This window comes from Lytechinus pictus, chromosome 16 (assembly GCF_037042905.1).
Source record: "Lytechinus pictus isolate F3 Inbred chromosome 16, Lp3.0, whole genome shotgun sequence".
NCBI classification, from domain to species: Eukaryota; Metazoa; Echinodermata; class Echinoidea; order Temnopleuroida; family Toxopneustidae; genus Lytechinus; species Lytechinus pictus.
Window position 1 is genome coordinate 24,384,215 of NC_087260.1, and position 26,883 is coordinate 24,411,097.

At 35.5% G+C, this 26,883-nt stretch overlaps 1 protein-coding gene across 1 annotated transcript; it reads right to left on the minus strand.

Moving 5' to 3' along the window:
- Nucleotides 1-29: 29 nt before the first annotated feature.
- Nucleotides 30-26,044, minus strand: LOC129279535 (retinoblastoma-associated protein-like). The gene is made up of 25 exons (XM_064111710.1): nucleotides 25,974-26,044; nucleotides 21,437-21,589; nucleotides 20,859-20,920; nucleotides 20,315-20,404; nucleotides 19,091-19,222; nucleotides 18,375-18,490; nucleotides 17,722-17,832; nucleotides 17,225-17,415; nucleotides 16,372-16,544; nucleotides 15,174-15,261; nucleotides 14,390-14,563; nucleotides 13,977-14,091; nucleotides 13,309-13,460; nucleotides 12,815-12,931; nucleotides 12,331-12,362; nucleotides 11,438-11,765; nucleotides 11,137-11,214; nucleotides 9,930-10,034; nucleotides 9,365-9,484; nucleotides 8,527-8,594; nucleotides 8,103-8,213; nucleotides 7,498-7,528; nucleotides 6,921-7,057; nucleotides 6,245-6,330; nucleotides 30-5,487 (listed from the first exon to the last, which is right to left on the minus strand). Exons 2-25 carry the CDS (start codon nucleotides 21,554-21,556, stop codon nucleotides 5,411-5,413), a joined length of 2,814 nt encoding a protein of 937 aa, XP_063967780.1. The 5' UTR covers nucleotides 21,557-21,589; nucleotides 25,974-26,044; the 3' UTR covers nucleotides 30-5,410.
- Between the last annotated feature and the right edge of the window lie 839 nt (nucleotides 26,045-26,883).

The following is a 26,883-nucleotide window of genomic DNA, read 5'->3' on the forward strand; positions in this document are numbered from 1 at the left end:
CTTGGAAATAAAACACCTCAAATGCATAATTAAGAAACACATCTTACAGATTTATTGTGCTTACGTCAAAAACATATACAGGTAAACACATCAAGGCAAAGTATCAAGACATGAACATTACATAGATGCATCATCAGTAGGATACTACTGACAAAACAGTATTACAGTTATCAATGAAGCCCCAGAAAACAAAACAAAAACTATTTGCTGATCTTCACAGAGTCAGAGTATTTCAATTTGATGCCTGTGCCTTTTAACAAACTTGCATAGGTGTACCTTCCATAAGTCGTATACATGTAATCACTTAGGATGAAGCAATTTTAGACCATATTTTGCAAAATATGTGTAATACGCCTCTTCTATGTGAAATTTCTTATGTTCTCGTGATTGGACTTCTTTAAGGCAAAGTTGGCTGCATTTGATATAAATATTGACAAAAGATACAAAAGATCATGATGAATATTAAAGTGTTTCATCAACTTATCAGAAGATCAAGAAAGACAATTCAATAACAAATAAAAGGGTCCATACAGCAACCAGGGGCCCGTTGCATAAAACTTTTTACCTGAGAAAACTCAGGTTGTTTTTACCGGAGTTTTTGCCCTGTGTTAAAGTCAATGGCAGAAATCAGACTAACCTTAGTTTTCAGTTTTTACCAGAGTTTTCTCGGGTAAAAAGTTTTATGCAACAGGCCCAAGAGAAGGTGAAATATCAGGCAATACCATATCGTTGCAGAGCTGTTAAAACCTCAAATTCAAAATAATTGGAGCAGCTCAGCAAAAGCTGCATTTTAATAATATGGTTGATGGTGGCAACAGTCTCCTCATTCATGTATGTAGAGAACTCTTTCTAGGAAAAAGAACATTGTAACTTGTATGTTATACTACTAAAATCATGATTTTCCTAACTGTCCTCAAGTTTCTTTTTTTGAGAAACAAGGTTTTAACAGCAGAGCAACAATACATAGCACCAATTTCCGTACAATTATCAAATAACAAGGTGCACACCTCCAGCCTATGGAAAGAGACAGAGTCGTGTTTGATGATTGATCTCAAATGAAAAAAAAATTAGGTGCATGTCCCTAATACACTTTTTTGATCGGTTGAAAATCAAGTTGTGTATGATTTTTGGAGTTGTGAATTGATTGCAACTCTTTGTGCATTGGGCCACCTGAAAATCAACAGTCATCCATAATAATGGACCTTCACCCACCGATATTCAAAACACATGTATTCAAACCAGTACATGTACTTCAGGAAGAGAAAATAAAATAATCGTGATAAACCTGTCATTCTGTCATAAACTTGATAGTGAAAGCACTGTGTTGTTACCTGTTGCACAGGCTACCAAAACATCAGATATGGGTCAATTTCATGGCTCCTTACAGCTCATAATTAAGCCATTTGTCCTTTAATTAATTAAAGGGGCAATGCAGTCATTAGCACTAAGGGCTTCACCAATGTCATGTAGGATCTGGTTATCACTTATTAGGAATTTAAAACGTTTATCTGCAAAGCAAACCCCCAAGGGGGGGGGGGGTGGCAAAAATGTAATTGTCTTTTAACAGGATGAAAGGACCAATACCAATTAAAGTAATTGCATTTCAATATCATGACTTCAGTTATCATTTAGGCACTTGTTCATCGGCCTGTATTCTGAAATCCAGTTTAGTAGTAATAATAATAATATGCAACATTTACATAGCACTTAATAAAGGGATGCCAGTTGGAGTTGATCAGAGGGCCTGAAAATCACCTAGAATACAATATTTTGTACACAATGCTCAAACTATGGCCTGAAAATAATTTGCCAGAGCCTGAATTCAGACTTTTGCCTGAAAACTGGCATCCCTGTTAATGTGTCTCTAAACGCTGCATACAATGTACTACTAGTATTACCCCGGCTTTAGCATAGCTATCCTGATCAGACGCTTGAGCACTCAAGGAATTCCTTCCTACCTGGTGGGTCAGAATCAAATCAAAATCGGTCAGAATCAGAATCGAATCCCAAACAGCCAATCAGAATCCAGGATTTCAGGGAAGTTACCATTGGATGGGAGAGTTACCATAATAATTACTTTCATGCAACGGGTCATAGAAGTCTGAATTGCTAAAGGATTGCAAATACAGATCAAAACAAAATAAAACACATCATACAAGCTTGGCTATATCATATTAATGAGTTCTGATTTACAGGAGTCATAATTTTGTATCAATCTGCTTAAAAACCAGACCTGCAAACCTTCTACAACCAAAAAAGTATTCTTAAAAGGAAAAAAAAGTATTTTTGACAAAAAAGAGTATTTTTAAAAATTTGGCTCAACATAACAATCGCCAGCCTGTTGTAGTAAGATCGGTGAAAATACATGATAAAAAAACTTGATAATTCACCCTTTTAAACATATGCTCGTAGGAGATGCAACAAGTTACTGGCCCAACAGTGATTTTTATTGGTCTGGGACTGTCGGACCGGCGCTAGTGTCAAGCGCTGTGTATAATACATACTACATGATCAGAAATTTTAAAAAAAGAGTAACAAATCATACAAAAAAAGTATTGGTGTATTCATTGCATAAAAAAGGAACAAATACTCTAAAAAGGGAACGGTTGGCATGTCTGAATAACAGCGCATGAAAAACGAGACTTACGAGAGATGTAAATACATTGTGGTAAATTTGATGACTGGTAGTAACTCTGAATCCATGAAAACTGTTCAGAAGACGGAGCAATGAAGTGCAATATTCAAAGTTCATTTTCTTCTCAGTGTCTAGGGATATATATATAAGTAAGATTACTTCAGCCAAGTTTTAAATAGAGATTTCAGATATGATCATGAAAGTCCCTCTTTCATGATTTCAGATGGTTAAAAAAAAAAGTTATTCAATATTTATTAGGATTAAAATGACACATAACACAATTTTAACAAGCATGTAGAACAGATTACAGCTTAAATAAAGCCACTGCATAATATCTTTCTTTTTAAATTATCATTCTTCGTTCAAGAATGTGTTGAGTGTGTGATCACAACTACCTTGCAAAAGAATGTTCCTTGTATATTATGCAATGCAGTCTAAGTTTTCATGTTTATCATAGGGTCTATAAAATAGACAAAATAAAATTCATGTATGTCTCCACAAAACATATATAATATCACATTTAAAAGTAACCATTCAAAATGCAAATTAATTGTAAATCTTTATGTTGGAATGTTGAAGATTGGCAATTCACAACTTTCAAAGCAATACTGAGAATACTCATATCAAATATATATACAAATAAGTTCTACAGTTATTTAAAAATTTGCTAAAATAGAAGTTCAAAGCAACCTTTATTTGTAACAATAACCTTAAAAATGAAATGTAAAGTAGCAGAATATTGAAAAAAGTAACATCTTAATGCATATGAAAAGTTTGCTTTGATATCCAATTGTGAAAATGCAGCATTTGTTGCTTTTGAAATTATAAAGTTTCACACACTTGAATTTGTCAACTAAACATGACATAGAATAAGAATGAAATCCCTTCCCTACTAGACCTAAATGTTCCTAGTACTAATATGGGAAATAGAGAGAACAATATTTGATGGGTTGACCCAATTAGATTATCACAAATTTTCAGGCATAAAAAATGTCCTGCCACAAAAAAAAAACTTGGATTAAAAGGAAAGGCAAGATATTAATAATTTTTCATTGCTGTGTAATTTCTTTTACATATCAGAGGTAAATGTTGAATTCAAATCAGATTTAAAATCATTGATTTTTTTCAATTTATGTGTACAGCCAGGATATGATTCTGTATTACATTTAGGTTACATGGGCAATTAATTAAATTCACAGATCATTTTTATTTGAAGATGATATGCACTCAACAGAGCTAACTTATTTCACTTGCAATAAAATTAGCAACTTTAAAATAGGTCACAAAATAAATTGGAAGGAAGAAAAAACCTACAAAAATCAATAGTAGTCACTTTTTTAAACAACTTGTAAATAAAACAAGATCAAATAAAATGATCTTCAGCTTCATCTTTTATATCACATAATTTGCTGTAAATTTACATCAGAAAGCAAAACATGTCAAGCTATGTATCTGATAATCATAAAATGGTGATATGGATCCTATTCAAATGATTGGGTGAAATCTATCACATGACCAGTCATTTATTTTAGCTAATGACTGATACTAATGACTATTTCCATTGACCAGTCATGGTTTTGAGAGGAGGATGGTCTATCAATAACCAAGATCCACATAACTTTCTTATAAAACAAATAATACACAGTACTTTGCTTGGGTATTAGAATAAATAAACGTACTTTGTTACGTAGATGAAACAGTCCAAACACCCTCAGCTATGCCTTGGGCATGCTAGAACTGTTCCAAAGGAACCTAGTGTATGTAATTTATACTAATGCCCTTGTTGAAAAAGTTCTTACTGTACGCAAACATGCAAAGGCGATAGCGATGCCTGTTTCGGTCGATTTATAGTACTAAGTTTGGCTTATTATTATTCCAAGTACCTAAACAAAATGATGTGTACCATTAAGTTTTATAAAATAGAGATGTGGAGCCTTGGGATTTGATGAATTATCTTCATCCCACAAAACTATAACTGGTTTATAATGATTAAGCTGTCATGCATATACCGCTCACTTTGATTAAAGCCCATTTCATCATCTTATACGACAAACAGTTTTTAAATTTTGAACACTTCTATACAATATATTCAATATATCAAAACAGGAAGACACTTTATAATGGGTTATAAATAGAGGGTAAGGTGGATGGAATAAATAAGAAACATTAAAATGGAACAAGAAAAACTTTTTTGTTGTATTCTTTGAGGTGACAGAGGGCTATGATCATCTCAGAGGAATAAAAGTATACTGCCTTAATGAATGAGATTTGAACCTTCAAATGACCTTCAAATTATGAGATGAAAGTTATATCAAGGGACTATCACAGGCCTTGCTCACCAACTTATAATAGAACAATTAAATTGTACTTGAAGAAAGTCAATATCCTACTGCCCCCCCCCCCCCGAATTGCAAATATGAAAGCACCAATCTGATTGGTTTCTGGTCAGTGTTTTGAACAAAGTGCCCATACAACGATGATCTTGATTGGTTATTGGCATTTAGCAACTTATTGCAAACATGTTACAAAGCCCATGATACATGTCACTTACACGCAGCGGCTCCTCCAAGCTATGCCAGTCATCATTATCATTTGCGCTCACTATAATTAGTGCCACAGGTATCCAATATAAAAGTACCAGAAATCATCAATGAATGATAAAAATGATTATCGATACAACATCATAATTTATCTCTTCAAATTACCTGCATATCAACTTTTGATTTTCTTTGGTTTTTGTCTCATGAATGAGTAGAATGAAAGAAGATGGATGATTTATTCTGTTGTATTCCTGTTGGTCTGATCCGTATCACTGGTGGACGATGGTTTGGGAATCATTCTTGAATCAGAAGCTGGAGATGAAAAAAGATTAAAGATTGACAAACAGTCCATTGTACAAACAGGGTTTGTAAATATGAAAGAACACTCCAGATTGGTTGTTGGTCAATGATTTGAACAAAGAAGTCATGGAACACAGAACTTAATTGGTCATTGCCAACCTTTGTATTGCAAAATCAAACACATTGATTTTGAGAAAAGTGACATTCGATATGTTCTACCAAGCAGAAGGTTGTAACTGAGAGTTAAGGCTTCCTGTTACTAAACCATGTGTGTTTCATTAATATGTCAGTCACATTTGCTCTACGGCGCCTTACAGCGATTCTAAAACAGCCGTTTTACATTTTTTGTAACAGCTTAATATAGGTAGTTTGAATAAAAATGAAGAAAACGGCTGATTTTGACTTGCCGTACAGCCGCCGTAGAGCAAATGTGACTGAGGTATAAGATGTGCTGAAGTGTTATAATTATATTGCTTCATACGTAATAGGGAGATCAATGGAGTTAATATTTGTGGCTTTGAAACCCAGGCACAATCCATCAGCGCAATATTCATCCATATCATGCTGCACTCAATCCAGGTGGGGTACTGGAATGAATTTCTAAAAAAGATGTGGGCACTTAAATCAGTAGCCCAGCTCATCCTTGGTAATTAGAGGCACCTGCAGGATCACATAACAAGGAGGATATGTGCACAACCTAAATACCATGCATCATTATCATTGGATCTATACTCTATACATGTAAATGCAATCATCAATATTCTATTACCAAACTGTGAGATTCTCCTTTGCATCGATGACATCACTTGATCGCCTTGTCCTCTCTGGATGATGCTTGAATCTGTTTCATCATCACTGTTAGAAATAATGGAAATATACAAAATGCATATATCACCTAAAATAATATCAAAGAAATATCAAACAATGGGAGCATATCATGAAACAAATAGTGAGTGGTTTACATAGACAATTGCTATAAAGCACAGAAATCCTTGCACCTGATTTGCTACAAGCAAATTTGTGAAAATAAATGTTTTGTGAAATACTCTGTCAGTCATCCAGAGAGACACAAAGCACGACCAACACTAGAATATCAGAGACAAAATAATGATCTAATTCAACTGTTTAAGATCAAACTGGAAGAGACATGATCATTAAGGAAAGCTTATCAACTACACTGTATAATTAAAGCCACACAAGAGGTCATAGATTCAAAGTTGATAAACCTTATCACAAGACAAATATTAGGCAACCATCATCTCCAGCACAAGTACTACCACCACCACCATAATTCCTAACAATAAATCCAAGTTTTCATGTTCTTTATGAGATGGGCTGTCTCATCATCATCATCATCGTCATCATCATCATCACCACCACCAACACCAACACTATCACTGCCATCATCACCACCATGAACACCACTAAAAACTAATTCCAATTACCCATGTTCTTGATGAGATGGTCCATCTCCATTTTCTGCCGGTCCGTCCAGTTCCTCCAGTTTCAATCTCTTACTTGACGGCCTTGGTGACCTATCTGGTCTCGCTACCTGCTGGTTGAACTCTCGCAATCTTTCAGACTGGATTTTTTGACAAAGAAAAACAGAAAAAATGTTTCTCTTCAAGTAATAGGATTATTAGGAAATATATGATTACTTGGTACAAATATGGCCATTTTCCTCAAAACATACAATAAGTCAATAGTAATGATCCAAAAGAGATGATATAGGTCAATAGTCAATTTGCTCATATGAAAGACTAGCTCTTCCTACAGCTTCTGCCAGTATATGAAGTCATTGAATTTAGTCAAAACCAATCTATATTGTTTTTTTCCCCAAGCCTGTTCACCGTGTCAGGCATAATAATTGCATCTCATTCTTGAGTTTTACTCCAGAACCTAATCATCGAACTGACACTCAATGACCTTTTCAAAACGCGATCAAATTGCAAATGGACTTGACACAATCAAATGTTGTCTGAATGATAAAAAGGTCAACATTACATTTCATAATATACTTACACTCAATGTCTCCCCAAAGCTGTACAGCGTCCTGCAATGAAAGAAAAAGATCAGGGGATTAAAAACAAAAGAAAAAGAGGTTCTTGAAGAGAGGTAAGCAAGTAAAGATGGATACTTGTATACTGAGAAGAGGTACAGAGTGAGAGAAGGTATACAGAATTGATGAAATCTAATTATTTTCATGCTGTTTCATAAAATGCTACAATTTTTTAATATTTAGTAAGGCTATTAACTTTAAAATAACTAAATAGTAACGATAATCTGATGAAAGTGCTGATGATTATGAAGATGATAATAAGGACAACAATAGGACAATTATTAAATCTTTATTATAACCTTAATGGTCACCTACTGTGGTGGTTGCCTTCCCTTTCTGGCTGTGACTAATGAGTTAACAATTACCAGAGGATAGCCAGACCTAGCAGCAAGTAAGCAAAATCTATTTCAAACATTGAAGTATTTGAATTACAATGGATTTGATGGATAGCTACCTAGGGAAGAAATATCCATGAATTTCAGTACAAATGCAATGTGGCAAAACCTGTGCTAGGGAAGGGGGGGGGGGGGAAGAAGAGGGTTTGGGAGGAGGTTGAAATCAAGCTAACCTTGTTCTTGGAGTCATTTGACTTGGTGATGATACTGAGTTGACCGGTTGAGGGCTCTTAAACGGAGAGTCTTTCATCGGTGAGATGTAAAAATTAGAAGCACCTGGTACTCTGAAAACATAGGAATGATAGTAAAGATGTTATACATCAGCATTAGATGTAGTACAGGACACCAAGCAATTTAGTCCTCATTGCAGCCCTACCCACCTGACAATATCTGTAAGACCCATTTCTTTGAAGTGAAATTTTATTGGAACTCAGAGACAACCTCATTTTCATTTTGATATGAAAATGCATGAAATTTCCCTGAAACATAAAAAATATAGACTCTGGGTTTTTTCCCCCAAGATATGTATTTTAACATTAAGAACATTCACATCTTGGTATAAAACACAACACGGTCATAATGTATTGTTGAACTTACTGATAAATGGGCGTGGCATGTGAAGCTGTTGCTTGGCAACGGGATGGTACTGGAGACAGACTGGCAGGCTGTAAAACAAATCAAACAATGTTACATAATGAAAACATAGTAAGCAATGCCATGTTGTTTGGCTCAATTAGTGAGAGTGCTAGATTTCGTGCATGGACTGAGAAAAAGACAATTCACACTCTATCAGGTTAATCTACTCAATCCTGGTTTCATGTAAATTCTGGATTAAACCATAGCAACAAAGAAAAATTTAGTGATCTTTGCCTAAAACAAGCATTGCTTACTAATCCTGTGACTTATTCATGTGCCCCTTTACACTAAGATCTGCATGTCACAAGTTCATTTTTCATTTCATTCAATTCATTTATTTCCATATCCAACAGGTTAAGTTCCTTGTGACTTCAGACCAAGAAGATGAGATATATCATGAAAACTTTGTTTATATATACCATATTAGACTCTGTTTAAGTTTATCTTTTATAAGTTGAATAATCAAATAATTCAAAGTATTTTTTCCGAAAAAAAAATGTTCAAACGCATGTTATTTACTTCTTCTAAGCCCATTTTTTCTGGTAAATCGACCTGGAGAGCATTTCACGAATGGATGTTGTTGGACATATCTAATTGAGAAGTCCTGTTTTATCCGACAGTTAAAATAGTGACAGTGATTTTCTGCCAATCAATATCAAGGAGAAGCTGTTCAGATGATTTTTGTTAATGATAATGCCAACCAGACTTCTGTGGTCCCAAAGATTTGATTTAAACAGATTCACCTCTGCATATAATTTCTTCATATGGCAATGAACAAGATCTTTTAGTGTATACTTACAGAGATAGTGAGCTGGAATTTATGGATATATTCTCTGGTGTTTGGAATGAAGACTTGATTGTAGAATGCAATGATTGATGTACTTTCCCTTCCTTCACCCATGTATACATTCTTGTATGTCTGCAGATCAAAAGGAGAGTGGAAAATAATTACTCAATAACTCATGAATCAAAGGCCAGGTCCATCCTCAACAAGCTGATTCGCATATGTAGAGAAAAATCGGCCCAGCATAGCAATGAAAATATCTTCAAAATCAGACTTAAAATAAGAAAGTTAGGGCATTTCCCCCTTATTTTCACAAAATAGTTATGTGTACATCGTGGTTAGTATGCAAATGAGGGAGCAAAGGATTTGCCACAATTTCCAGCAATGTTTTCTTATATTGTATATGAAATATCTTAAATTTCATAGATATTCTATGATAAATGAGCACTTTTAATATTTCTATAATAATAATTATATGTTTTTCACCAGGTATCAACCAAGTCTCAGATTATTGGAAGATTATTTTATTATCATTAAAAACATCTGATATTTCATACAATAAAAAAAAGAAATAAAATACCTGTGAGAGGGCATGTGGCAGACCTCTGTACATGTTCACAATTTCCTTGAATTTCCGTTCACAGTCTCTCACTTTGCAGATACCATACATGGAACACATGATGATCTAAACAAAAGAGTGAAGTTAGGTAATTTAAAGGGGAATCCAACTCAAATAAAAACTTGCTTTTAGAGGAGAAAGAAAAATCAGACAAGTTGATAGGTGAAAGTTTGAACAATATCGGACAAACAATAACAAAGTTATGAATTTTTAGAAGTTGTGAATATTGGTAATCACTATACCCATGGAGACTCCATTTTGGCCACAAATGTGATGTCATAGTGATGTAAGGCAAGGACTACTCTTCTATGTACATGTACCCCAATACATAAAATGGCTAAAAATTACATTTTTTTCAAGTTTTTCTTCCATGAGGACACAAAACAACATACTACCTAGGCTACATTTAGATTACTGCCCAAGGGGAAAGGGTACTTAGGAGAAAAACACAAATCCCTGATAATGAAGTACATGGCCTATGGGAAAGTTGTCCTTGCCTCTTGTCATAATTTACTTACCCAGTTGCCAATTTGAAAGCAGCCATGACTTTCTTATTGCTTGTCTGACTTCTTTTAAACTGTCACCATTCTGTTTTATTTATATTTTTCCTTTCCAACACAACATATTATGACCAAGGCTGGATTCCATTCAAGTATCAATGAAATCACTATTGACTTTACAATTAATACAATGAATGCTCAACGCACCTAACAATTTAAATATACAGGTAAGAACAAAAATATCCAATCATACATGATGAGAGAAAGTTAAATAGGATATTAAGAGAAATTATGACGCATAAGACAGCTTTTCAAATATATTTGGAATGACTGGAAGAGGATAAGATAAATCAACACAATATCTTTTTGAATAATGAGGCACTTAAGAAATTCCACTCCCTTCAACTGGAATGCTATGGGAGGGAGAGGGAATCTTATCAATATTTCTTTTCTCTCTCTCAGATTAAAAGATTCTTTTATGAAAAATTATTTTAATCTAATCAGTGTCAGCGCCTTCACTCATAGACAATACTGGCACAGGTATTTGTAACTCTAATTTATATGTTCTAAGAGTTACTATCTAGAAAAAAAGATTTATTTCTGTTTGTAACCAAATGTAAACTGCAAAATGAATTGCGCTTAATTTCCAACATAAAAATGTGAAATACCTGATCGAGATGTCTTCCTTGTAAGAGCCAAGATTTATTGGTGATACAGTGCTCCACACACGTCCACATTAATCGATTCTAATAACAGAAAATAGATATCAGACATTGAAAATAGATTGGCTCATTATCAAATCCTAATAGTACCCTAGACAAATAATACAATTTTTTCTCATGAAACAAACAATATCATTAAACATTTCTGACATCAAAATTTGAATGTTACTACATATATCCCACTGCATCATGCAAAAATAGGATGTCATTCCGATCAGATTGGTCACTTTTTTATTAGCCATCTTACCAAATCTCTGCTGATATCCAACAGGTTGCACATTGTATGGAGTCTATGGTAGGCCAACTGCAGTACTTTATTGAAGAACATATTGAGCGTTACCGACCCTGGCTTCTCTTGACCGCCTACCCCGACGTGGCTTGGCCGCGGGGAGGGGCAATTCTGCACCCCTACTCTGGGGGAGGGACACTGCTGGATGCTCAGACGGGCGGATTTGGGGGATGGGTAGTCCAGTCGGGAGGCGCAGGTAGGGGCGTGGGTACGGCGGGGTGGTGTGGCCTCGTTTGATGGTCGGTGAGTTGATGAGTAGTGGCCAGGACGGACTGGTGATAAGAACCTATTATGAAGGGGAGGTGAAGGTTAGGTAAGGGATGTCATTAAAGTCCTGTATCTCACAATTATTAACATTTAACAGCAGCTCAGGAAATAGTCTACTTTAGAGTTGGGATAGAGGTGGTACCTCCCTTTGCCTAAAATGAATTTTCCACAGGAATTAGGAGACTGCTTTCAGATAATATCAGGTTGCTACCATGGCCATAATTCTAAATTGCAGTTTTTTCTCAACTGTTTAGAAACATTTATAATTTGAGAAAAAAGGTTTTAACAGCCAAAAAGTTAGAAAAAACCCATAAATATTTCAATGCAGTGCTGGAGCAAAACAATATGAACCAAACAAAAAGTGAAAAAGTCTATCTGCCATAACAATTTTTCATTGGAAGGTTGCAAAATGATTTATCAGAGTAGTTCAATTACAACTGAATATTGTAAAATGAAAATGCAAGAAAATAAAAAAATTAATGTGAGGAAGAAAATACACTCTGATCTTAAAATTTCAATGCAAAAACCTTAAAGGTAGAAACAATAAAGCTCAACAAAAGAAAGATGTTGAAATAAATACTTACATGTCAGCAGCAGAAGTATGTGAACTGGGACTCTGAAATCAAACAGAACATACAGAAAATTCTGAAATTATTTGGAACTAAGTATTATATCATCATAGAAATCAACTTTAATGGATATTTTGAGGCAAATATTCATACAATTTGTTGCATATCAGAGAATATGAAATACTCATAATTCTTCTCCCTTTTAAAATTTCTGATATCAAAGTAGCCATCAGATGCGCTGATATAATTGCTTATCATGTTCATGAGTCCGGCATATAGGCTAATAATAAAGAGTGAACATAATTCAACAACCTAGCCCCCCAAAAACAAAAAAAAATATTTCAAACAAAAAATATTAATACAAAGATCAATATCGTGCCTTGTGAAAAAGAAAGAATTCAAATTAATTATCAACACCAACCCCACTAACCCCCCCCCCCCCAAAATGGCACAAATCAAATCAAGAAGCACAAACCACAAATATTGATTCCAAACCAACCTGTGTTAGTGATCCATTGACTTCAATTCCTCTTACTCTTCTAAGAGCATCGAAGAGAGGTGAGTTGATAGACCAGGCAAGGCATTCTACAATCTGAGTTTCTATCCCTTGAAGATGCTGTAATAATACATTACAGAAAGAGGAAAAATAATTATTTTTAGGATGATACATATGATGATGATCATGATGTGGTGACAAAGACAATATTGAGCTTTCGATTTGTGCATTCTCTAATGAACAGTAATATATTCAGACATTTTTCAAAGCAGGGTTTATAATAATAAGGCACCAAGATTTACATGTTAACCTTTTTGATTTCATATGACAAACACTTTGCTGAGATAGAGAAAGATAGATGAATAGACAGATGGAAAATAAAAGGTAGATAGTTGGATAAATATAAAACATCTTAAAGGGGCTATCTTTACCTACTGTACCCTATCTGGTTTTCCCCCGATTTTTGTCACTTTGACTTTCAACCTACATGTACTCACCTTTCTTGCTTCCTCAGTAAGCCTAGGTTCATTCTTGACAAAGCTTTCAATGACCTTGATGAAGTTGAATGAATGAAGGTCAAATACATCCAGGATCCAAGGAAAGAGAAGCTTACTGCTAAGCGCTGGCATTCCAGAGTTGATTGGCGAAGCTATAAAGATGACATAATAGAATATTAACCAGAGTAGCATTTTCAATCAAAAGAAAGTCCTTGCAATGGATTATTATCTATAACACCCTGATGTTAAAATCTATCAGGGCCCCATTTTCAGTGAGACATTACATTTAAAACTCTACTTTGCCATTATGGGAACTAACATGGAAAACATTGATTTTGATTGAGTGTTCAACTAACTTATGGCAGTTATCAAAAGTAGACAAGATACTACAAACCCATGGTCTTTACGAAATGGGCACAGGAGAAATTTTTCCAAAAGAATATAAAAATGTTTCCATGAGCTACATTTTTCACCAAAAAAATGACTGAAAAACTTTTCATGAAATACCCTGTCATTCATGTTAAGATAAAAAAAAATAGCATAGCACAGTGAAATGATTAATGTATGAACTGACCATACAGGGTCTGACAAATCCCATGAATGTTCATACCTTCTTAGAATCACAATTGATAATGATCATACAAGGGAATTTATCATTTTGTACTGACCTATGTAACCAAACGTAACCATGACAACTTCAAGGGCACAGGCAAGAAGAGAGCGATGGAAGGCATCGTTGTTCAGAAGGGTAGAGAAATCTGAAGTAGAGAGACGTTTCTCTTCCTAAAGGGAAAGGACACCAAAGTTATTTTATTTAGTTTCATGATTAGAGCAAGAAAATAATGATGAATTTGTCATACAGAAAATTATTTCATATTTTTATTTCATAAGTTAATGATGATTATTTTGTGGATAACAACGTTAAATTGAAGTAGTCACTGCTCCCACCATCACTATCACTATCTTGCCATCATCACCATCATCATCACCACCATCATCATCATCATGACCATCATCATCATCATCAAGTTCATCATCACCAACACCACTATCATCACCATCATTACCATCACCAACCTACCTTAATGAGCATTGTTTCCATGATGCGGTAATAGAAGCGTAGTCCCAGTTTGAAGCGGGTACAGGCCAGTTCAGAGGCTTGAACCCCAACCTCTCCAACGTAGTGCCCAACAAAGAGCTCTTTTAATTTCTCTACTCTCTGCTCAATGGCACTCTCGGGATTGACGGAACACCCCTGTATATTGGAAACAGATCAATTTTGATTCGATCAAAAATAAAACATTAATCAAGACTTTTGACCATTACAGCAATATCAATTTTCAAGAACTTTTTGCTTTTTTCATTCATTTTTGTTTTGTTTTGGTTGTCGTAAGGAGCACTCATCTCCTGAACATTGGTCTATTAGCCTGTATTCTGTACCCAAACTTTGCTCTAAAGTTATGGTTTATTGGAAAGCCAATTGTGACACAAATCTTTAACAGTACAGGCTAATATATCAGCTATTTTTTACACTGGTATAATTTATAAATGTCTTGGAATAGTAACTATAATGGTTTCACCATTTAAGCTTGGAGAATGAACACAGTAAAAATAATAAACAAACAATGTAAACAAATTTTACGAAACTTTCAGGTTCCCATAATCTAATACAGAATTAGACCATGACCTAAATTAATCTGTGTCTTGAGCAGCAATGAAGAATTATGTGACTGATCACCTGATTCATGCTAGTCCCTAGCATTGGAAAAATCTTATCCCTAACATAATCAAATCTAAAAAATGTTTGAACAACATTGTAAGAACAAATAATTGGTGAGTAGTAAAGGTGAAGATGTTAAGCTCACCTCAAAGTATCTATGAAGTACATCAGAGGGTGCGTCCCTTGCTCCTGTGAGAAGGGATTTCAAGGCTTGTACTGTAGTCACTGCTCTCCTGTGAGTAAAGATACATACATCATTGGGTTGTTACAAGTACGATGTTGGTGACAAGAGTGTGACAAGGGTTGCTGAACTGAACTCAAATACTGAGCTAGGTTCAGATAGAATGATAATACAAATCATGTTTTCAATAGTTCATGATGCCAAGTCTTTACCTGGTCGTCTCTACAAACTTGATGAGGAAAGTGAAATCGGGAAGAAATCTCATTGAACAAAATACAAAGACTAATTATGATAACTTCAAGAAACTGAGCTTTGACCATTAAAACAAATAAGCTCTGGTGACTTGAACTCTTAACTTTAATCTAAAAATCTAATATTACAGACATAGTTTTATTCAGTCCTCGAGCTTGAGATCGTCAATATCCAGATCGACACCAAACTTGAAATCATGATTTCCCCACCACTTTGAGTTCTCGGTACAGATACCCAAGGTCAAATAAAGACTATGTTCATTAAAAAGAAAATCATGAAAATACAGACTTTATGGATAGGTAATAGTAATGATTCAAAATCATGCATATATCTTTTCTAGGAACCTTCTAACATAGGACTCCTTTCACCTGTTTGTAATTGATAGATTACAATACTTGGAATCCACTTTGCCAACAAGCATTGATGCTAGATCAGGCAAGCATCTGTCATGCTTTTTTAGCTTCTTAAAAATCAGCCTTCTGATTGAAAAGTATGCAAAGAACAATCCATATATTTAATCTAATACATGAAAAATATTGTTGATTAAAGAAGCAATAATTAAAAAGCATTGCTGACCACACCCCAGCTACACTCTGACCACACCCCCACTACACTCTGACCACACCCCAGCTACACTCTGACCACACCCCCACTACACTCTGACCACACCCCCACTACACTCTGACCACACCCCAGCTACACTCCGTCCCCACCCATTCTCCTCCTCCTACATGTGTCTATGCTCAAAGATCATCTTGGGCCCGTTTCATAAAGGACTTGCAACTGTTTTAACTTTGCCATAATGGCAACTACCATGGTAACAGGGCTCAGCAGCCAATCAGAATCAGGGTTTCCATGGTAGTTGCCATTATGGCAAAGTTGCAAGTCCTTCATGAAACAGGCCTTTTACCTGACAGGTGTAAGGAATAGAGGATTTGTGACGGTAGAGTCCGGTGAAGGAGGCACACTGGGCTGGGCAGCCTTTGGTGGGGTCAACGTAGAGTCAAAGGTCAGGAAGTTGACCTCATTGATGTCCCCTGCCGACTGGTACATCTGATGGTAGGTTGACTCCAAATGATCCATCTAGATACAAGAATTTTTTTTTAATTAAAAAAACCATTTCCATTACATCTTTTCAAACGACAATGCAATCTTTATCTATATCCTTTCCTTGTTATCAGAGAATTTTTGTGAGGAGCAAAATATGATTTCTAATAATGAACCATTTAGTAAGGTAACTTATATAAGGTAGTTGGAGTTATTAGCCCTTTGAGAAGATCTGTTTGTGGCAAAAGGTAATGTGGGGATATCTATGTCAGGATGAATTGTGAGAGAGCCACAAAGGTATAGAAAACACATGCGTAAACTGCATGTGGTACTTTCAAACATGTTCAAGCGGTAATCTCCCATTACTTTAGTCATGTTTCACTTGGTCAAGTAGATTTATAAATTGGATAGATAAATGATTATCAAGACCTAGAATAAACTTGGGAATGTAAGAATTTCCTTTGCTTCATTTGAATGAAGTCAATGAATTTGCTAAACTTTAAAAAGTTTGATTGTGTCCGAGTCATCTCTTGCTTGTCAATATATCTTCACCTCTGATAGTGCTGCACTAGTGGTAGCTTAAGTTCCAACAAGCAGAGTGAATTGAGCAGAAATTGAATTTTTGGGTTGGTCCTAACTCATGGAATATTTATATACCATTTCTGAGCCATCCAATTACCATTTTATAAATACTATACCCTTATTTTCTTCCTTACCTTTGGAAATCCCTCTACATCTTGTTCTGTATCTTCCGATGAGATGGAATTAATGAATGGAATAAAGATGCTTCTCTTCACCATGGCAACCTCCTCCTCAGAATCGGTTGCTAATCCTCCTTCCTTACATACCACTCTCAGACACTGCTCATTGGTTTCATCTTCAGATCCCTTGTCATAGCGTAGAGATGCTTGGAGGGTAAGGAGATAATATTCCATATTGTAATAAACTACATAACAGAATTACTAAAACTTAAAACCAAATCACATAGTCAAAACTTGCGCAGTTCCACATGAATTATTGTTCCAGATCCCCTTTTGCAAAACAAGTCACTTTAGACGATCACACTTTTACTCGGACATTAGAATAATTACCCACACTTGTCTGTCACCATCAAAATAGTCCAAACATATAAGAACTGTTCCAAATTTATAAACCTTGTGCGTTATTTCTTACTAATGCCCTTGATGGCGGATATTATTTATATACTACTTACTGAATGTATCTCTGATGGTGAAAGGAAGGGCTTTGCTGAGAGTATAGTCCACACAACTCAACATCAAGTGCAATGGAAGAACCAACTCACTGCATTCACTCAACATAGAACCTGGAAGGTAAAAAATGTGGCGATTGGATGAAATAGTTAAACTGATTATAGTAATGTTTATTTATTTATTTCACATATATTTTTTTTCATATCTATATATTTTTTTACTACTTTTTTACTCTTGCTGCTGCTACTACTACTGCTACTTTTACTACGACTACCGCCACCACCACCACCACCACAACGATGACTACTACTCAGTACTACTAATAATAATAATAATACGTACTACTACCGCCACCACCACCACCACCACCACCACAACGATGACTACTACTACTACTACTAATAATAATAATACTTACTACTACCGCCACCACCACCACCACCACAACGATGACTACTACTACTACTACTACTAATAATAATACTTACTACTACCGCCACCACCACCACCACCACCACCACAACGATGACTACTACTACTACTAATAATAATAATAATACTTACTACTACCACCACCACCAACAACACCATCAAAACTTTTCATGAACACATTCCCCCAAAATGCTACATATTTGTTGCATAGCACATTACCCACCTTTGGCTATCAGGAAGAGCAACCAGCAGACTCTCTTCTTATCACATGATACATCACATGATCCATCAGTAGAGCATGGGATCTCATCAGGTGACTTGAAAAGCTTGTTGAACAGCCTGCACAAGGTAATGACAGTAGAATGTAATTTAATACAAGTCAAATTAACCATCATTACTTATATCATCATTATCATCATCATCATCATCATCATTTTCTTTGTATTAATGCACATCATCATTTATCAGAAGAAAATAGTCTAAAAATTTTCAAAATATATTACATCAAATGCTATGACATATCATGTGCTGCAATATTTAGAACCTATTAAAACTTATGATGAAACATGGTTCTCATTTTCAATTATGCAGAAACTTGAAATAGAACATTAATGTAATAATCATATTTTGAATTAATGATAATATGGACATTTGTAATGCGCCAGTATCCATCATGGTACAGTAAGGAAAACGGATTAAAGAGGAGTAACAGTAACATTAACTTAAAAGTTTGTCAAAATAACCAGGTTTTTAGTACATTTCGGGAGATGCTTAGACAAGAAATATTACAGATGTCTTATGGGATGTTTATCCCATCAAAATGGGCGAATGGCCCAGCATATTGCAATAATCGACCCCCCCCCCATGAATTATGAGACTGTGGTATAGTGAGTAAAGATGAGCAAGCAAATGACTGAAATTCATGAAGGAATATCTTACTTTTCAAACTTGCAGAAAATGGCATATGTGATGAGGTATTTCTGTTTGAGGGCCATCAGACTGCTCTTGACTGTATCACTGAAGCTGAAGAACTCCTCAACCTTACCCATGTGCTCAAAGAACGTCTTGATGCTACAAGATGAAAAGCATAAAACACAGACAGGTTCATAGAGAGTACATAGTTTATCAACATCATCATCATTAGCCATGTTCAGTCCATCGCAAGGCGGAGGCCTCCCCAGGTTGGTGCAAAGGTGCCTCTCTTGTGCTGATGCAATCCACTCAAATCAATCAGAGGTTCCAGCATCAATGGAAGCATTTAAATTTGATGCAAATCTGTAATTGATTGCTATACAACCAATCCCTTTAAAATTAATTGCAACTCGATTGTAGGTTCCAAATTATAAATATGTAAGTCTTGGAATTTATTGCAAATTTGAAATCGATTGTTCTGCTTCCATGAACATATGGATAAATCAGCTATAGCAGCTCTACTTCATTTTCTAGGATACCAATTGGAATTAGTTGTAACAAGTCATACAAATCAATACATTTCAGAAGTTTCACTATGCCAGCACTTACTCATGGACATGTAAGACTCTCTCTCAAAATTATATCGACCCTTCCTACTTGAGATTGGCATTGCAATAGTTATTTCCCTAAATTGTGTGAGTATCATCTCATTGAAATTCAAGATAATGGAATGTTGTTGGAAAGATGAAAACAATCCCTTCAAGCTATTAAACCTTTTCAATGAAATTAGAAAAAACTTTTGAAAAGGTTGTGTGTGGTATCATTCATGCTTATCTGTGTCAGGTCGGTGTTTCATAAATCTGTTTGTATGTTACAAGCAACTTTTCAAATGACTGGTGATCCTTTCTTAGGAACTTCATCAACACCAATGACAGTGTGGTGTGCATCATTTACCACAAGAAAGGATCACCAGTCATCTGTAAAGTCACTTCATGAAACCTGGGCCCTTTGTAGAAAGACTTGCAATCAAACACAACTCCAAAAATCAAATGCAACTTGCCTTTCAACCAATCAAATGTGTGTATTAGCGACTTGCGATTGATATTTTTAAGTTGAGTTTAAATGCTACTATTTCTGCAACAGGCCCCAGATTTGGGTAGTATTGTCATCCTTTTGGTGAATAGTTTTCCACCATCATTCAGAATAACAACCAGACTAAATTTTATCTTGAAAAAATTTAAAATAACATACTTGATATTTGAAGCATGCAGCAGCTGAGAAAGAGTTGGGAGACTAGATGATTCTGGGGCTTCATGGCCGCTTGAAACCGGAGCTCCTTTCCTGATCAATAGAAAGAAAAAAAAAAAGGTATCAATACTGTGCTATTTTACTCAATGTTCTTCTATTACTGAAGTTCAATTTATTTGTCAACACTCATACTTCCAAGAGAAGGCACGATCTCATAGCATGGCCTTAACGACAATAATGGGCTATTCCATAAATTATTTACGTCCGACCCCCCCTATATGTGGGACTTTCATGAAATTTTCTGTCTCTGATTTCGTGTTCTTTTGACAGTCTGCAATGTTCTCAAAGGACCATGACTTTGTCAATTCATGAAGTGAAGTAAAACTTGAGAAAAATGTGGTTGGACGTACAAGAAGGCTGATCATTTTATAGAATTGCCCTAATGGAAAATAAATTTTTCCTTCTTCTTTCAGAAGAAAATGTTAGATAAATCACTCGAGTCCTTCATACTTGATTTTTCATGACAATGACAAGCATCAATACTCACCCATACTTGACATTGACTGTTGCTATGTAGATTGCACAAACTGCCCATGTGGTTTCATTTTCCTATTAAAGACAATAAAATGCAGACCTATCACTAAGAGATTCATATTATGGTGATATCAACTGTATTCCTTCTTGTTTCCTTACCAACTCCCTTAATTTCCTTTTTTCTTGTGGTCTTCTTCATTATGTAATTTATGATGATGATAATTATGTTTTTTAATGCACACTCCTACACGTAGTGTTTGATCCAAGTTAATTTATCAAAGTATACTACTTGATTTGCTAAGGTTGCACCATAATTCGGTTGCATTTTTAAATAGTATGTGACTGAGCTGATCTTGGGAGAGGTGTTCTTAGATTTGTGTCATATTCTCAAAAGGAATCACCAAATGTCTAGGATTTTACAGGATTTCAGAGAGAAATTTCTTATATTGCAATAAAAAATTTCCACTATATATTCCTCAGCAATTTTTTGTTTATTTCAGACTCAGCTGGCCCATTAAAAAAAAGCTGAACGGGTAAAAACATGTATTTTAGAAATTGTCATTAAAAAGTAGACTCTAAATACAAACTCACCTTGAATTCCGCTCGTTCGGAAGCTGTCCACACATGGGTAAGCTTCTCAGCTTGATCCGTGACTGATACATTGACAGGCAGTGTAAGACGGCTCAATATATTGGCTAAACTATCATTCATTCTGATCCTTGTATCAAAGCTCTTGACTTCAAACTGGAAACAGGAATATAAAAATAATGGGTCAAAATGAAAAAAATATGTTTTTTACTTCAAATGAAAATGAAGCAAGTGAACTAAGTAACATTCATAGTTTATAGATCTACATCTAGACCTAAACTTCTAAAGTCAAATTCATTTCAAAATAGACAGACCACAGCCACAATATGGATTTGGTCATAAAACAAGTCACACAAAGCTCCCAATTAAAATAAATTCTGAAAAGTCCTTTACCAAAAGTCTTAAAATTAAAAATTGTGAAGCAAATTGCGATGGATGATGTGATATGATACAAGTAAAATTGTTCCCTGGTCCTAGACCCCAAAACACTTCAACAAAAGCAAAACAACAATTGACCGTTTAACGTTAACTTAGGCCCAACAGAAAGAAAATGTCAGAGTCAGAAGTCTCATGTCTGGAGCAGTCTTCTATTTCCAATTTTTTTGGTCTAATTAGCTAAAGAGGGCGTGCGATTTATCTTCATATCAAAGTCACTACATAGAAAAGACTAGGCACAAAAACTATTTTAAACGTAAATCGATGCAAAGTGTTACGCGAAATCGGCAAAGTGTCCAATCTTTTTTTGTACAGACTGTTTGGTGGAATGTTTATTGACAAACATACGGTAGCACTGCTGGCTTTGTTCAAGGCACGTAGATTTTATAATTTTTTGTTTAATTTGTCATCACTTTGAATGTTTTCCAAAAAGTATTATCGTCAGCAAAAATAATATAAAAAGTATGTTTTTTAAGTTATTGCATTTATTGGTGTCTACATTTTATCAAACAATCATGGGAAATTTGCATACCATGCACCCATGGGTACATTACCGCCGCCGTGCACAGGATAACCGCTGGCACGGCACTTGCAATAATTTTTTTATTCTTTTGTAAAAATTAGAAATTTATCTACATTTTACATGAAGTAAGCTTTGGATATGAAACTTACCAAACGATATGAAGCCAATTTCAATTCCTCTCTGTCTTTCTGGTACTTTATATCGATGATTTTACTTGATGTCGAAGCAGGCATGCGGCCAATTCGCTGGTTTCTCTATACGCACAGAGAGGGCGCGCGATATTATTTAATAAACTTGCTTGTTTACGTCAGATCAGCTGTACTGCTGGTTGCGTTCTAGGCGCTCCGCATTTTTTTCGCTGTTCAGCGTTATTTTATGATGTAGCGCCATCAGCGATTATACGTGAGGTGCCTGTTGATTTTTTGGTACAATTTCCTATTATGCGCCACTCATTCAATGAACAAGGTTATGATATAACCTTGTTCTCAGTTACATCTCCATGTGTTGCAAAATAAGGGTAGCAATGTTTGGCTTATTTTCTCCTTTTCTTTGGGACAAATGCTTGATTTTTTTACACTGTCTGTTTCCATTACAGCTATTCATCATATAACTTGGCTCTTAAGTAAATTTGATTCTTTAAATCATTTTTTCTTAATTAAAAATAGAGATTGAAAAATGAAAATTTTCTTACCATATTACTTTCCACCAATAGAGGGCGTACATAAAAATATGCCCAAAATTTAAGTTTTTGAGCGCTCTGGTGAATACAAAATTATTCCCTGGTTACTAATGAAAAATAAATTGCAACTGTATGGAAATTAGTAATTTTGGTCACAAAAGTGAAATTTTAATGATTTTTTTAAGTGTGTGCTGTGTACAGCATTGGCATACCATAGTCCTACCTGTAGATTCCCCACAGGCAGGATGGTTGCAGTGAACCACTCTAGGCGACACCCCAATACTTACCCGTGTTAATAAACTGGGACTCCACTCACGCGCATTTGGGCCGCCCTAGCTTAGAACTAAGCAATATTATCTAGAAATTGTTAAACTGTAGTCATAAAATATGTTCTATTAAATAAATTGATAATGTTTAATCGGTACTCACCGGTTCTTTTGTTGCATTTTCAGACCATTTCTCACAATTCTTCGTAAATATTTGCGGCAAATTTTGTCGCCATAGACAGCTATACGTCCATCTTTATTAATAAATGGAGCGCCCTTTACGATAGTTGTTAATGCCGCGGAGAAATCGTTAGGCATTTTGGCCTGTGTTCAAGGCGTTCTTTCTGTTTTATTTTTTATATTGAAGATTGTGCATTTGTTGAATAGCGCCGTCTACGTCAGGTATGAGATCGAGTGTATAAATCACTCCTAGTACCAATGAGGTCCAAACATTACATGTATGGACCTCATAGGCGACATCAGTAGTATTTTTGGTTAGAAATCTCTGAGAACAGGATATTTATATATTATATCACAAGTACAAACTATATTCCTTTCTCTTATTTGAATTATAATTTTATAGTGTAAATGCATCGTTAGCAACAACAAAAAAATGAAGGGGAACTTACATTTTCACGGCTTTTTCCTGATTTTCTGGGCAGTTGCTCTTCACTTCTGACTCGCGATCGAAGCTGATATGAAGATCACGTGATTCGCGTTCTCGTCAGCTGATCGGTTGATTATTCTTTTTGTCAGACGTTAATAATATATATTTTATAATGCTAGCATTCATCGCTAATTTAGGTGAAAGAGATTGAAGTTAAACAGCGCCAGGTCGGAATCATAATTATTTTGGAAGAGTGTATTTATACACTCGATCTCATACCTGACGTAGACGGCGCTATTCAACAAATGCACAATCTTCAATATAAAAAATAAAACAGAAAGAACGCCTTAAACACAGGCCAAAATGCCTAACGATTTCTCCGCGGCATTAACAACTATCGTAAAGGGCGCTCCATTTATTAATAAAGATTGACGTATAGCTGTCTATGGCGACAAAATTTGCCGCAAATATTTACGAAGAATTGTGAGAAATGGTCTGAAAATGCAACAAAAGAACCGGTGAGTACCGATTAAACATTATCAATTTATTTAATAGAACATATTTTGTGACTACAGTTTAACAATTTCTAGATAATATTGCTTAGTTCCAAGCTAGGGCGGCCCAAATGCGCGTGAGTGGAGTCCCAGTTTATTAACACGGGTAAGTATTGGGGTGTCGCCTAGAGTGGTATAAATACACTCTTCCAAAATAATTATGATTCCGACCTGGCGCTGTTTAACTTCAATCTCTTTCACCTAAATTAGCGATGAATGCTAGCATTATAAAATATATATTATTAACGTCTGACAAAAAGAATAACCAACCGATCAGCTGACGAGAACGCGAATCACGTGATCTTCATATCAGCTTCGATCGCGAGTCAGAAGTGAAGAGCAACTGCCCAGAAAATCAGGAAAAAGCCGTGAAAATGTAAGTTCCCCTTCATTTTTTTGTTGTTGCTAACGATGCATTTACACTATAAAATTATAATTTAAATAAGAGAAAGGAATATAGCTTGTACTTGTGATATAATATAGAAATATCCTGTTCTCAGAGATTTCTAACCAAAAATACTACTGATGTCGCCTATGAGTATGAGGTCCATACATGTAATGTTTGGACCTCATTGGTACTAGGAGTGGCAGTGAACAAGTGTAATGCGCCGGCGACTTGAATCTAGACTGTTCGATAAGAAAAATTCGCATTTCGATTGTTTGCGTAATTTCCACCGCAGTATTAAGGATCGGACGGAGTATCTTGGCTGAGATTTGAAGGTAAGCGTTTAAAATCCCTTTTTATGAATATTTTGGAGCATATTTTAAAAATTAATTCAATGAACAGATTTAGAATTAGATGAATAAATTTAGTATATTGTGAAGATTTTGGCGTGTGTCATTCTCTCACCTTCGTGTGATGAATAAAAACGTCAAAATTCATTATGAAATGACATGCGTTGTGTGAGTGCATGCCATGATGGTGAGTAGCAGAATGAGTTTCAGCTAACATTATTCCCGTTATGGTTATGAAGCGATGTTAACTGAACAAATAAAAAATCCACTGCGTAAACACCCCCCCCCCCCAAGCAGTGCCAGCGGAAATAAATTAGCGGCTAGCTGGGCCGGGCAAACAGAAAAAAAGGTTGATATTTATGTGTGTAACAACATGATTTATGCTTGGGAAACATGGGAAACTAACTGACTCATATTGAATTAGGCCCTAGATTATAATATTTAATATATCTAGATCTAATTGAAAAAGGTCAACATCAACAACAGTTCGAGACCGACCACTCGGACTCAGTTAGAAAGACGATTTATTATTTTCAGTTCAGTGTGGTCCCACGCGCTGATTTTCAAGTTGCATAATCAATTTCATCTCATTTTTTTCGTATCAAATTCATAAAAAAAATTAACACTCAGCGATACTTTTTGCCACAAAAAGTGAGGGTGAATTTCACAGCTACTTAGCAGCCTTAATGACTCTACTAATGAATTAAAATGAAGTACTAATATGATAATATCAAAATTTACCTGTAACTGTATACGCTGACGGTTTACTGGCGCTGGCAAAAGTCGATCAGAGTTCGTTGACCTGCGCGGTATTGCACAATATATTTGCGCGCGCTTTTGAGGGGACGGGGGGGGGGGGGGGGGTCCCAGCCTCCTCCAAGTTTATTATTGACATGAAACTTGACATTCGATGATTATCATTGAACAGAAACGTAATAAAATTTGTCAAAAACAAAACACAGAATTCTAATTGGCACAAGAAATTAAACAATAGGGCCTACTAGACTAGACGAGCAATAGGAGTAAGAAAATTGAATGAAATATGGGGAGGGGACCCCGGAGGGGATCGAATAGAAGAATGTTGTGATTAATTGCTCGATCAGTGTAATTGCTTCGCAAATTTACAAATATGAGAGTCATGTAGCTCGATCGTTTAAAAACAAACAATCCTTCCAATGCATGTGTAAGCAGGCCCAATTAAGCAGCTCGGTATATAATATCCCCTTGTTTTTTAAATAAAAATAAGTGAATTTACATCATTTCTGGCAGATCAATATAGAAGGATTATTGTTTCTACACTACTGCGGGGTTGTATAGTCTAGCTGCAAGCCGCTGCAAGCACAGCCTCATATTTGACACTTCAACCAATTACAGGTCTAGAGTGGAGACTATAGACTCGAGCTGTCTGTGTCAATATATGAACCAGCCACAATCTAGTCTCACTACTTCAGACTCTGCATTATGCAATATGCGAATTGCGAAACCAAGGGTCTGTGTCTGCAGACTAGGGGGGGGGGGGGGGTGAGTGAACGACAGCAGCATGTAGGGCTTACCATTGGTATAATAATAGGCCTACATGAATGATAAGGACATGTTTGATTATGTATTTAAAGGACCTATCGGGTCTATACAATTAGTAGTATACCTATAG